The following is a 15,387-nucleotide window of genomic DNA, read 5'->3' as shown; positions in this document are numbered from 1 at the left end:
TCACAGTAATGTTCCTTATGTTACGCAGGATGACATTTTCCGAAAATTAGATCCCATGGGTGGTTAAAACCAGGCAACAGTGGGTACTTTGTCTGCATGAGAACAGGATTTTGCATTGTTTATGCCTTCTGCGTCTCCATGGCAACATGCATCGCGCGGCAGTGGCGTACCCACAAGGAGGGGCATGTATAATGAGCGGCGCAAGAGTGATCTGCCTGTAGACTGCCGTAGCGAAGTACGGGTACATCAGTTGTACGTTTTGTGCACGAGTCTGGAAACCATCGATGCTATTCATTTTCTCTCCGGTACATTATACATCATTGTAATAAATTTTCACTGAATTTTTTTATTTACCATTACTGTAAATGGGAGATGTGGCTTAATTTTTTTCCATTAGTATAGCCGTGCGAAGCTGGGTCGGGCAGCTAGTTTGATTTATATATTTATTTATTTATATTGAATTACTCAAGATATTACATCGATGTTATTAACAACTTACCAATCAATCATTTGTTTTTGTAAACATATTAATTTTTCTATAAAAATATGTCTTAATAAAAGATAAAATATTAATTTTTACATAACAAATGGATCACGGTCATATATATATATAGGTGTGTGTGTGTGTGTGTGTTAGCAAATATAAGCACACGAAGCCTTCGAGTTAAGCTGTTGTCGCTGAAAAGCTTCAAAACAATATTTGTATTTGTAAATGGTTTTTGTGTTATTTAAATATGAGGGCAAATTTTAAATTATACGTTTATTAACACACATGCAGAGTGTTTGTGTGAGTATATTTTTATACAATGCGAATTTAAAGTTTACTGCACACACACACATATATATATATGTATATACACGAGGCGTGTCTGGAATGTAAGCAACGTTTGGTCATTAAAAAATAAACTCATGAAAAAAAGTTTTTATCGAAAGTTTTATTTGACTACATACCTACATCACATTTTCACAAGTCGCCATTCCGTTCCAAGAACTTTTCTGAACGCTCTACTAGTTTATTTAACCCCTCTGCATAGAAGTTCGCCGCCTGGGAATGAAACGGACACCTCGGCCATAGGCATCATTGACTTCGAATACAGGCGCTTAGTAAACATGTTCGGAAAAAGTTTAAGCAATCTCTGTACTCGAATCGAAAAATTATGGCTAGAATTTTTTGGGACGAGAAGGGCTTCATTTTGGTTGATTTAATGAAACGTGAGTCAACAATTATAGTATAACGTACAAAATTACGATTGTCAACTGGTTTAATTTCCAGACGGCGAACTTCTATGCAGAGGGGTGAATAAACTGATTGAGCGATGCAAAAAGTGCTCGGAACTAAATGGCGACTATTTGAAAATGTAATGTAGATATGTAGTCATCTAAAACTTTTACTAAAACGATTTTTTCATGAGTTTAGTTTTTTAAGGAAAAAATGGTATTTACTATCCGGACACGCCTCGTATGTGCAGTAAAATTTAAATTCACATTATAATGCTTTACCAAAATAAATGTTTTGTTTTTAATTTTTATCTTTAAAAAATGTCGATCCTTTGGTAAATTACGTGAAATGCAGTTAATGAATACATTGTATTTGGTTTAGGTATTTAATTTAATAACTGGAAAGTGGGAGGTCATTATTATATAGCTTTTCGAAAATAAAGACAAATATAGCGATTTTAATTGGTTTTTTAAATGTATTGATGTACTGATTTTTATCCTATATTTTTATACCAACTTGTAAACATGATTGTGTCCACAACAGTTATTCAAACTGAAGTGCGTGAACGAAAAGTCGGTCAAGGCTACACACTCGGGTAATTAACTGACGCTGTACTTCAGTTCTGAGAGTGAGTTTCCCACTCGCACTATTTCGGGAACCAATTTAGCATATCGGCGCTCCATTTGCATCCTAACTGCCGCCATTAACATACTCATTACGCCACTACTACTTCTGTTTAATTGCTGGCAGGCTACTTAGCAAATTACTGAACCATGCTAAGTGCCATTGTTATTTGAATCGCCTCCTCTGTCTTCTTCTAAACACAACGACCGTGGCATAGATAACAAATAATTAATGTCCCTCTAATTGATGCAGCGACCGTTCGCACGTCATATTTTCCCAGCGGAATCACAGGTAAACACAATCCTAGTTGTCACTATGTTATCCTAGAGCCGTTTCCATCAAAATGTCACTTATAAATATGGTTGGTATAGTTCTGATTAAATTATAATTTAATTTATTGTTTGACTTATAAATATGAATAAATGAGTTATGATTAAAAATTTACTCCATCCATTATTTTAAAATTATGAATACGATGATATTAAATTAATTAATATCTTTTCGTTTCTTAAACTAAGAGTTACGTCATTTCACGTCCATTACCGTTAAGAAAATTAAACAATCAAGAGTTTGCATTATAGGTACATCTAAAATTATATATGTATATGCGTTTATTAAAGATAACTTAACAAACGTAAATTAAAAACAGTTTAATTTTTTACTAGTTTTTTTATTCTTTATAGTACCCTCTGATTCTCAGCATTTTATACCTGCGTTAAATTTTTTTAATAAAGCAAACAAGTTTCATACTTGTTACTACAGATAATAATATATGGTGTTTAATTATGCTTTCATATTCAGATCTCTATATTTAGGTTCGTTGCTTTGAAGATTTGCGTTTCTTGAAGTCAAAAGCTGGGAGATCCACCACTGTGACAGTGTTCGATCACACTTAAAGGCGTATATCAGCTTTGGAAAAGCACTATAGACAAAGGTTTTTACGTTATTAAATTTCATTTTTCGTGTTGAAACTTCAGTTGACGTTTTTCGGTTGAGTTCATAATCTTCCTGCGCAATCAAAGCAAGAATAATCCCTGGCGAACTGTGAGTCTACACACGTGACCCAAGTTTTAAAGGTATGACTGTGAGTGATGCTGTACTGGTGACATCAGTGCACGACACATTGCTTAACTATTAGGCGTATCATGAAGCTTAGCTTACTATCTACCAACATTCGCCACGTACTTCATTTGAGTTTTATTGCTAGGTCAATCTAAATAAGTTTCTATTAATATTTCCTTAACTCATAAATAAAGTGCGAATTTCAGCACGTTCATTATAAATCTTGAAAAGTTTTATTTTATAATTTTTTTTGTTCTAAGTTATGTAAACAAGGATGTATACAATCTGTTTCGACCTACTTTGAAAATCTATGCAGGTAAACCTTTTAAATAATATCCACGTCATCAAATTAATTTGGTGTCAATATTGACAAGACTAATTATCGTTATAGTGTTGTTATAATTATTACGTTAAAATTACGGATAAACACTTTTGGAATAATGAAATACTATAAATTCTTAATAACGTAATGTTATTGTAAAATGTAACTGTTATAATGATTTATGTAATATTAATAATGATATTGTATGCATATTTGTATTTGAATAATGTGTATAAAAATATAACTTGTAGTGGGTATAGCATTTATTATTTTCAAAGCAAGGCTTGAAGTGAAATTTCTTCAATATGTTGTGTAATTTAATACTTCTCAATATATTTCATATATATTATTTGAAACTAATAAAATAATTTTAATGCAGGAGGATATAATTATATAAATTAGTACTTTTAACTAAATGAGAGCCTTACAAATGGTATAGACTATGCTAATTATATTTTAGTTTCTGAAATATTCAAAATGTAAACAATCATACTAAAACGTATGTGAAAACTTAGTTTCTAATAGTACGTTACACAAAAACAAATAAACTGCAATTTTTCATGGTGTAGGGTTTTTTTTATATAAAAAATAGATTTGATGTAATTAAATAAAAGTATCCTTAAACATTTAATCTTTATTATTTTTCAACTATGTTTGATACATAACAATACAAAAAATTCTATCGTACTATCATAGAGATTTAAACTTTTTTAATTTTTTCAAATATTTTTATTGAAGTCAGGTAAAGCAGTCCATTTATTTTCTTATAATTTTATGCATTTATCATTTATAAGTTATTTGTTTCACACGTGTTCTATATTGTCTTTAGAATGAAGCAAGAAGAAAATATATCATAAAAAAGTAATAAATAATTTTGTAGCCATTGTACCCTTAAGGTCGAACACTAGTTCATGCACACTCTCACACTCATAAGGTTATGATTATATTGTCATCAATTATTACTACACAGGCAAATATCGCATGTCCTTAAACTGAATATTATTAAATACAAATGTCGTTTAGACAGCAAACTAACTACACAATAGTTTTATTCTGATAATTATATATTTTTTAGAATTTTTGTTTTTGCTTGATACGTCGTTGTTGACCTCTTATCGATTGTCATTGTGATAAATATATGTGGCACTTAAATACAGAACGGTAAATATTTAATGAATGTAATATGTGGTATTTTGTATATGAGGTTGGTTTTCTTTATTAAGCTTGTTTCACATTACCAGCGCAAATTTTTGTTCACTCTTTAAAATAGATTCGAGGTTAAATACAATATTCTGCCGTGAAATTATTCACGCAATTCCTATGTCAGAAAACCCTTTTCTATGAGGCTTTTTGAAAAATTTGGTATTTTTTTGCTGTCCATCGAAATTTCAATCCAAACCAAAAGTAATTGATACATCAAATCTCTTTATGCCACAAACCTTGAAAACTTTTGATATGAAAAATCTCCAGAAATACAAACATGTGACCGGAAAACCATATATTTACCGCACTTACTACGTTTATAAAATAATATATATTTCCCGATAACCATATTAAGAAATATGCAATTCAGTGTAGAGTTTGAAAAAAAAAACTCAGTTAAAAAACTTTTATAGCTAGCTAGAAGATTTGTTATCGATATACAGTTGATGATATTTTGCAAGTTTCATACCACTAACCAACCCATCTAAATATATATAACTCAAAGGTGACTGACTGACTGACATAGTGATCTATCAACACACAGCCCAAACCACTGGACCGATCGGGATGAAATTTGGCATGCAGGTAGATGTTATGACGTAGGCATCCGCCAAGAAAGGATTTTGATTAATTCTTCCCCCAAGGGGATAAAATACCACTCACTGACTCACTCATCACGAGATCTATAAAACTATACACCCGATTGACTTGAAATTTAGCATAGTTACTCATTTTGTGATGTAGACGCTCACTAAGAACGGATTCTGCGGAAATCCGATCCCAAGGGGAGTTTCGGGGGCGTAATATATCAAAATTTCCAGTTTTTGGTAGGAAATCACCATGGCAACGACTGTTGCTTTGTTAATGCTTCATTCGTCTCTATGGCAACGACTATTTCATTATTAGTGCAGTCCTCATCACCGTTGAAATTTTGGCGGGTACTTTAAATATCAAAAATTGCCATTTTTTTCAAGTATATATATTTTACAGACTTGAAACTTCACAGTAATGTAACTTATGTTAAGCAGGATGACATTTTCCGAAAATTAGATCCAATGGGTGGTTAAAACCAGGCAACAGTAGGTACTTTGTCTGCATGAGAAAAGGATTTTGCATTGTTCATGCCTTCTGCGTCTCCATGGCAACGGGCATCGCTCAGCAGTGGCGTACCCACAAGGAGGGGCATGTATAATGAGCGGCGCAAGAGTGATCTGCCTGTAGACTGCCGTAGCGAAGTACGGGTACATCAGTTGTACGTTGCGTGCACGAGTCGGTAAACCATCGGTGCTATTCATTTTCTCTCCGGTACATTATACAGCATTGTAATAAATTTTCACTGAATTTTTTTTTATTTACCATTACTGTAAATGGGAGATGTGGCTTAATTTTTTTCATTAGTATAGCCGTGCGAAGCCGTGTCGGGCAGCTAGTCTATATATATATCTATATATAATATATATATAATATATATATATCTTTAAAATTGAAACGAAACCATCACAATCTTGAAGCAATGTCCTTCATATACAACTAGACGACTTATAGCTACTTTTGTATTTTGCTTGCAGTTACGTGCAGTGAATTAATGACTTATTCTTTTTTTATATTATTCACAAACACCGTTTTTTTTTTACTCAAACGTACAGCAAGAAACCATTCACACACTTTTTATGGTACCATTCATATGAAATATAAAAGTGCAACTGTTAAGTGAAATCAGTAAAGAAACATACAATTTTGTCATTATTGCTACCGCTGTTCAAAGTCGACACCCCTTCCATAAGAGAAGCCCAGGGCAACGGTGATGATTGGGATGAATTTGATAAGGCCAGATAATCTGTCATGTATTTTTTTCCATTTTATACGTAAATTTTCCAATTTTTCTTTTGATACGTTGTCTTTAGCTTGCGTTAGTAAGAACTCAATATCATGTGCCTTGAAAGTTGTGTTATGCAGTCTTACGAACGAATTCACTTTGGCCCATACCATTTCAATAGGGTTGAGCTCGCAATTGTATGGGGGCAAGCCTCCTACGCTTTTGGCTATTTCTTCAATTTAGAATTTTTAGTACTTACGCCTTTTCCGTCCTATCATGTGTAGCGATTCCCGCCTAATCATAGTGACTTCACAAGAAATGCTTTTCACCGTGAGCCACTGTCTTACGTCTCCGCCACACGCCAAAGATACAAGGAAATCGGTTCACACCTCCTGCTATGATATGACACATTATGTAAAACCATAACAGATCCCTCTGGAGTGTTTGGCAAAAGTTTTTCGGTAAACCACTTTTCATACCCACCTGCAGTCATTTAATCGTGAACGTCAGCTGTGTTCTTTTTGCACAAGAAAGCAAGTACAGCGTTTTGAACAAAACCGTTCTCATTACCTGCATGCACCACGTTCTGTAGGGAGTTCAAGGCCTGAACTAAGGCTTTCAATGGCTATCTGTCAAGCGCTCTTCAGTTTTGTGTCTTGCCATGCCTTTTCCACGACTCATCTGTACACGTAACTGGCTTTCCTAAATCCCTAAACCTTTTTACTTCTCTCAAGTATGTATGCCGCCACCTTATTTTGTCGTCAAGTTCTGTAAATACTCAAACTCAATGTCGTGAAGGAACCTAAGCTGGTTAGTACGAGAGAAATCCGGCAGTGATTCGCCACATTTTACTTTTGATAGAATAACATTTAAAGTGCGAACGATCTGCCGTAACCCACTCTGTACAATGCCATCGTAATTTATTTTACGGAAATTTTTATGTTTACCGTTCCTTTTCTATTTCACTTTACCAGGCATACTTAGGGTACCATTCCGCTGCATTTAAGTCTAAAGGTCGTGATTGGTTAGTTCGGAACAGCCAGTTGCTTCGAAAGCTACCTTGATTGCATTACTCACCCACATTGTTTTTTTTTTTAAATACTTTTATCGCAATCCTGCGCTCCCTCCCTGGTAGCTACCAGTGTACGTAGTTTATTTTTGGTGTTCCACCATCAATAGATTAAATTCATGTAATCCACGTCAAAGCATAAATTTAAAAACATTTATGTGAATAAATAACCCTTTAATAGCTTAACTATAACGAGTCGCCGGACACAACGCGTCTATTGGTCGCGAGACACGGCACTGACTGGCAGGCCCGTATCCAGAATTGCGTAACTTAGAACTTGCTTGCAGGACAGAAACCACACTTCTACAAATACACGGCCATGTTTCCTCTTACGAAGCAGTTTTGGAGCGAGCCTTTATTACAGCGCGCTCTTTCGCTGGTAAGACGTGTATTCACAGCTACGGACACGAAAACTCTAAGAGCAATTGAGATTGTGTTGTTTTAAAAATAATACATCAATTAGCTCTCGACCCCAAACAATCTTCAAGAGCAAAAAAACTTTGCCGCATATTAATTTTTGTTGTTTGAATTTTGCGGAAATGCTTTTTAGGATTATAAAAAATATATATAACTGGAACATGGAGCAGTTTTATCTTGAGATTTATTTGGTGGCATCCTAAAACATTAATATATATCCAAAAATATTCTGAATCGAATAAATAGTTTGATAGTTTTTTTGTGGTAATACATTTTGAAGTATTTCAAAATAATTCCCAGCGAGAAAGTAAGGTTTTTTAAATTTTTACTGCTCCTTAAAATGCAATTAAGCATGCAAAATATACATAGCCTGATGCGTATTTTGATGATTTACAATGTCAAAAAACGATTTGTATTAAAAATATAATTTTTAATTCGTATGATATATGATAACAGTAAACGAATAGACAAAGACAGCTAAAACGGTAGTCGGCGTGTGTTAGGAAAAGAGAGAAAGCGCCCATTTACTTCCACACTGCAATGTAAGAGTGGGACGCTCTATAGGCAAGTACGCAAATTTCCACAAAATTCTCTTTTTTTGTGTGTTTGCTTTGCCATACATCCCAATGGGGGTTGTGCACTGAATAGTCGAGAGGTGACCCCGTGTGTCAAGTATGGAGATATCCTGAGACCCGGTACCGTACCCTCTCCGCCAGCCTCGAAAGCCAATTATATATTGGTCAATTTAGGCTTTTCTTTGTTGTGCACGTGTTGACATCTATCGGGGATTTCCTCCCGACGTGTCTCCATCTCCACGCCCCGTGGCATAGTGTCTCGAAGGCAGACCCCGGAAGGAGTTTGCCGACAGACATGACCAAAGGCACGGGGAATACTATGAGCTATCTTTCGCTCGGGACAGTAATTGTCGTACTAGGCGTAGTTTTGTTTTGCATCCGTGTACACTATTATTACAATATGTTAAGTTCAATTTGATTAAAAATATCTACACACCAGTGCTTATTGTACTCCTTATTTCACGTGCTGTGTTTATAGTAAAAAAAAACATGGTGTTCAAGGCCCATTGGAAACACAAATATAATAAAAGCTTTGTGTTTCACAGCAGCTACGCAAGCAGGAAACGCAAAACATCACTAGAAACTGAGTATCAGAGATCTTCATTAAAAAAATATATATATATATTTGGTAATAAGTAGAACTAAATTAAAAGTACATATTTTGTAATTAATTATTATGTTCGCGTTTAATTTCAAAATTTTGATGGTATAGAAATTGTATATCCATGCGCGGTAATTACAATATTTCGATCGGCACAATTATAACGTTACTGATTTCTCAAAAAGTGGTAGGCCCTATTTGTTTAGAAAAGGGTCTAACGTTGAGACCATTAACAGATGTAGGACCTGTACAGGCGGGCCTGATCAATAAAATGGGTAGTTAAAAGTGTCTGATCGCGAGAGGTGGGTGTTGCTCGCCGCAGGCTGGACTTCCACCGCGACGTGCGCATCCTGGCGGCGCTGGAGGACGCCAACATCGCGCGCGTGCTGGGCATGTGCAGCGCCGAGGAGCCGCTCTGCGTGGTCATGGAGTACCTGGACCACGGCGACCTGTGCCAGTTCCTGCGCACGCACGTGGCGGCCGAGGGCGCGCGCGGCCTGCCGCCCGGCCTCAAGACGCTCAGGCGAGTACCGGCCTTGCAAACAACCACACGACCGGACTGATATTAAAAATACCTTTGGTAAAGTGGAAACTCAATACAATTAAATTTACTTTTTAAATAAATACTCAGTATTCAATTTTAGTATGACCACGTGTATAAAATTAATTAATTTTTTTAAAAATAAAAAAACACCCATAAATTTTATTTTATAATAAAAATAAATAAACATGCTGCATTTTTATTCTATTTTTTTTAAATTCATTTAATAATTTTGTAATAATTTATAATATAAACAAATTATACATACGGAAATACTAACTCACAAAAAACTCCCACGAAAACAGCCAGGAGACTACTAAACCTTCCACAGACACTCCCTGCCAGCGACAATGGAAGCTTACAAGCAACCTGACATCGTTTTACATACGGGAACATAACCTCACTTATGTGAATGCACTTGAAAAAGTTGATAAACACAATGTATATCACTAATATTCATAGTTAATACAATTATTTAACTATGAAGGCCAGTATACAGTATCAATCACTGAATTATAAGAACTAAAAGCACATATATAATTTTTATTTTCATGTAATATTTTTTCTGTATGTAACCTTTTTTCATTCTTTAAAAATTTATTTGCATAGTGCGCACATATCGTAAAAATGCACCTTCATAATTTTTTTAACTATACGCCTAAAGAATTATAACTTCAATAAAATATTTAAATAAAGAAATGAATTAGTTGAGTTTTTATTGCAAAGCTGTATAATTACGAAAAAAATCTTTGATTCGGAAAATTTATGTAAAACTGTGAGGAACATTTTCCCCGGGGGTAATTGTTCTGTGTGACATATTCAATTGTATTTTAACGTTAAATTTAATTAATTAAGGAATTGAAAGTGTTTGTGATTATTAACTGTGCAATTTGAAATATATATTTTATTTTGAAAATAAGAATAAAATACTGTATGTATAAACTAGATACACAATAAGGAACATTTTCCCCGGGAACAGTTGTTCTTTGTAAAATATGCAATTGTATTTAACCTGTAATATTAAACTAAAGTAAGAATTTAAATGTTTGTAATGCAAAACTGTACCATATACAAACTACATATATATTTTTAAATATCAATTACAAAACATTGATATAAACTGGATACGCAATAAGGAAACTGTTACCAAACTTAGTTTCCAACAGCAAGTTACACGAATAAATAACAAAATGCAAATATTATTAATTTTTTATTTATTCAGCTAGGCTCGATTTCATAAAATTAAATAAATGTATGAAACACAACAAAATCTTATTATATACCTATTTATATAGGATAGTACTAATACAAAAAAACATATCATTGTGTTTACATACAGATTAAACTTTTTTGTATATTTTCAATTTTTTCACGGAAGTAAGGTAAATCAGTTGTTTTGGCATTTTATTGCTATATATTTTTTATTTTCTATAAGATTTTTTGTTTAAATGTTTTGTATTCTGTTGTTTAAGCGACTCAACAAAAAGTATAAATATACGGTCAAATTAAACACCAAATAAATAAACTGATAAATTTCCCAGGCTTAGATCTATATCGTAAGCTATCGTGCCCAGAGTCACTAAGTACATTTTGGCTAAGTTCGGGGAAAGGATGTACCCGACGTTTTGAACTTTTTTTTTGACAAGCGACTGTCTTAAAGGTGATTAAAATATATTTAATTAACAGCGTGTAATTCGCGTTTTAAAATGTCTAAATTAAGACATGCCGAAACGTCAGGCATATTATCATTACCGCGCACATGGTCTGAATCTAGAAGCCAAGAAAGATTTAGTGTCTCTTGTTGTATGTACGGATTTCTTCGTACATTTGTGAGCATTATGTTTACTATCTTTAAACAAGAACTCACAATATTCTTACTGGAGGATTATAATTTTTTTCAAAACTTGTTAAGTATTTAAAGAAATTAATTTCATTTCCATCGGAACACAGAACTGGCAATTTGAAAGTCATCTATGAAAATATCCCTTCATTGCATTCTTCACTTATATAAACAACGCTATAAGCGATACATTCTTGCGAATGGTTTTTTTAATTGGTGCACACCTTTGGTTAGATAGATTATTCAACGAAAAGTTGTGTTTAAAGTACGTACATTCATGACACGAATTTTCTCGAATAATGTAATCTCATCGAAAGAACAATTGAAACCATATCGGTTATAGTCTGCTGTTTCAATTATTCGTGATTGCTGGCAGCTGGGTTTTCCGTTAAAACTCTTTGCTAGCGATCCTGTGCGTTGCGTCTGGAATGTGCGACAGGCGAAACCAAATGGCCTCATTTTATGTTTGTAGCCGGAGGAGCGAAACTCAATTGCTAGAATCAAGTTCTTGTCCTGTGTGTCTTTTCTGCAGCATCTGTCGTTCCCTCTTCCCCGCCGTAGCCTCCTTTGATGTTGTTTATAACGAACTGCGTCGTGACAAAAAGCGCGGAATCACGTATTGTTAAGGCGTCTCTCTCTTTTTTCCTTTCTCTGAGCCCGCCTCCCTCCCGCCTTCGCCGGGACGGGGTCCTCGGACGGAGCCATCGTGCGCCCGCGCGTCACAAGAGAACAGACGTTTCGTCTCATTTGCATCTGCGGGACGTCGCGCGCAGGCCCGGCGTGTACGTGTGTGCGTGGCCGACAGCGCGATGTTCCCCATGCGGGCGTAGTGTGGCGAAAAAGAAACTCACTCTATGCCCCGATGCCGAGAAACCACCTTTTTAAAAATATTATTTCACAGAAAATATAATTTTTTATAGAAGAAATATTTATACTTAAAATATAAAAAAAAAAACACAATTTTCTTAAACTATATTACGCTGTGAAAATGTTTCATTAATAAAATCAATAATAAATAATAACTCTATAGATTGACGCTGATTTCCTAATGCAGTTTTTTTTTGCTCTCGATAATGTCTCTGAACTTTCTTTTTAATGGGAAATGTCTGTATGATACTTTCAGCAGTGAATCACTGTTACTGACAGAAATCAGTATCCCTGAAATTGGCAAGGTTTAGTGTAGATCACGTAACATGACTTGGGTTTACCCCTAGGAAATTTTCTCAATTATGACAGTCAGAAAATGCTGGATTTTGGCTATGTTGATTCGGGATGGCCACCAGCCATGAACGTATAGAGAGAAACGGGAAATATGTACAAATTTTCATTCCCTTAAAAAAAAATGCTTCAAATATTTTTGCCGCCTACAGTTATTAACATCACTCTCACAGACACTTCCGTTTTACAGGTTATACATAGAGTAAGACAACATATAATTTTTTTGCAGCAACAGATTTATTTTTAAGACAACATTATTCGTAGTAGTAAGACATGGGAAAAAAAAAAATGTCTTCGTAGTAATAAGCTCATGGACAAATAATTTTTGAAAACTTAACGTAATGTATGTACTTTTTCGGATATTAATATAAAATTACCGTATGTCATAGTTTAGTCTGAAAAAATAATATTTAATGATTTTATTCTGCTGATGTATGGGTACTGTGGATAATTTATCTGTTGATCTGTGGATGTAGATAATAAGCAAAACATTTGTATGTATAAAATTGATTTTTTTTAAATGTAATATCCTAAATATTTCCTGTTCCACCATCAAGAAAATTATTTGAAAAATTAATTATTTACCTTTCAAACCTAGGAACATGAATTTCAAAGTCCAAATTTTGCTGGCCAAACTTAATTTATACCAAAATAATGTTTGCGGAGCACAAGACAATCTGTATGACATCATCTTAAATGTATATTTGGTTCGTGCGAAAACAGAATGTAAGTATTTTTTTACGTTTATTTTAAACACTGAAATTAACCACGATGCAACTTAGTTTGCGCGCCAGGCTACAGAAGTCCATTGAGGGAGAGAAAAAACTCAAGCCAGTACTACTTTCTGCTCACACTTCTGTAACCAATTATTTCTACTGCATTTCAGACAGTTAACGCATTAGCAGTTTTTTTTTGTTTCTGGCACCGCTGGTTAATATGTTAGTTAACATTCAATATCGCGAAAAATAGTTATTGTGTTAAGAAAATCTAATAATTACTTTCTTTAATGTAAGCAATATTAAAGTTAAACATTTATATTACTTATAATTTTGGTTATTTTCAAAAAAAATAACTTCAAAATTAATAATATTATAACTTTAATATAATATTAAACAATATATGGTTATTGTATTCGTGGTTTTATTTAAAAAGTAACTTGATTATGCTATAACAATCCCATTTATAACATATACAATACATATTTTCTACAAGCAATTAATCAATTACTTCGAAATACAGAGCAATGTTTTCGCTTTTACACAAATACATATTTTCTGCTAATTCTATGCGTTTTTTATTTCTGCTTTAATGATGTTTTGCAAATTCATTTCTATGTTATTTTGTAGAACCCAAACCTAAAATAATACCTGTACTCTGTCTAAATAATATTTGAGTTTAGCGAGTTCGAGTTCCGTTTACATTACTGTACTATTAAATTTTGTTGTCTTACGTAAAATACGTTAGTAAAATTTCATTATTTCGCTTGTATATTGTTCTATCACATCGTTGAACTTTACATTTTAGTTTTATGTATGGTATATTTTTTTTCAATTACTAGATAATAATGAACAATGGTACCTGTTTTATTTTTAACTTTTACTGTTTTATTTTTTATTTTTGAAATATTTTGTTATATCGACTTAATTAATTGCAATTATTTCCCAAACACGAAATTGAACTGAAAGCCATATAATGATACAAATATTTAAATCCATCTGATGAAAGCCATCAAATTACATAAACATTTAAGTCAATGCAGGTCTAAATTTCCGCAATTTCACAAGTAATTAATAGTTTCCTGTGAAACCTTTTTACATAAGAGAATGAAAAAAAATTCTTAGTTAGATGAGCGCTAAAAACTTGTTTAAATTATATGCAAACATTTCCTATGAACCTTTTTTCAGCGAAAGGGTGTCGTGATAATAAATAATGTTATATTTTCTGATGGTTGCAACAGACTATTTTATAAGACTTAAAAAAAAAAATCATGATTGCTTTTTTTTTTTACTTTTTAGTTTGATAATCTTTAAAAGCATGTTTCTTTAGTTTTTAAAACTATATTTTTATTTCGTGGAATATTTAGGTTCTGTAATCGTTAAAGCCGCTGTAAGCTTTGTACACATTATTATTTGGTGAATATAAGTTAAACAACAGTATAACACTGTAAGAACACTTTTGGATTGTTAACTGCTACAAGTCAGTTTTAACAATATTGTAGAGCGTTTAACTTGTTTGTAGTTGGAAGTTAAAGTTATTTTTAAACTTTTAAAAATGGTTTCCTTTAAGTATTATAAATGACTTATAATAGAAATATCTGGTTGAAAATTAATTCAATATTGAAACTCAGTAAAAAATAAAAATCTAGTACTTTTTCATCCTGATCTAGTTCCTTTTTCCTGCCAAAGTTGGTTGGAAATATTTTGGCATGGTGTAGACCCTGCTGAAGGAACGGCGCAAAGTCAAAACTAGGTGCTTTTTTATGCGGAACTATTATGCATCGTACAAAAAAGTATACAAAAAAGCCAATAATAAAACCTCAACAATGGAATTAATTATATAACAACAAGAATAAGTAAACTTTTTAAATTTGAAACATAATGTAATATTTTAAAGGTTGAATGGACCCTAATTAATAAGCACCACTACCTATTTATAATCTTAATAGAACATTGAGGACGCAACATTATTGGAACCTTCTATTATTGGAAACTTAAATAACTTCACACCAGAAAAATCATTAGTTACTCCTCGCTTTCAACCTGATTGATAATTTTTATTCACGATCAATTCCAAAAAAATTAGGAGGTTTTATTGAATTAATAATATCAATTTTAATTCTAATGTTTATACTGATTTTCAATACAAACATAGAAGTAAATA

General features: G+C 33.1%; 1 protein-coding gene across 1 annotated transcript in view; it reads left to right on the top strand.

The window, feature by feature from the left end:
- LOC134527100 (discoidin domain-containing receptor 2-like) overlaps nt 1-15,387 on the top strand; it is a 787,573-nt gene that overhangs the window by 757,101 nt on the left and 15,085 nt on the right. Inside the window, exon 15 of the mRNA XM_063359452.1 lies at nt 9,231-9,431. Within this exon, the coding sequence (XP_063215522.1) occupies nt 9,231-9,431 (201 nt within the window). The remainder of the gene's footprint in view (nt 1-9,230; nt 9,432-15,387) is intronic.

This window comes from Bacillus rossius, chromosome 1, assembly GCF_032445375.1.
Source record: "Bacillus rossius redtenbacheri isolate Brsri chromosome 1, Brsri_v3, whole genome shotgun sequence".
Classification (NCBI taxonomy): Eukaryota; Metazoa; Arthropoda; class Insecta; order Phasmatodea; family Bacillidae; genus Bacillus; species Bacillus rossius.
Note: the sequence above shows the minus strand (reverse complement) of the source record. Positions and strands in the feature narration are given on the sequence as shown.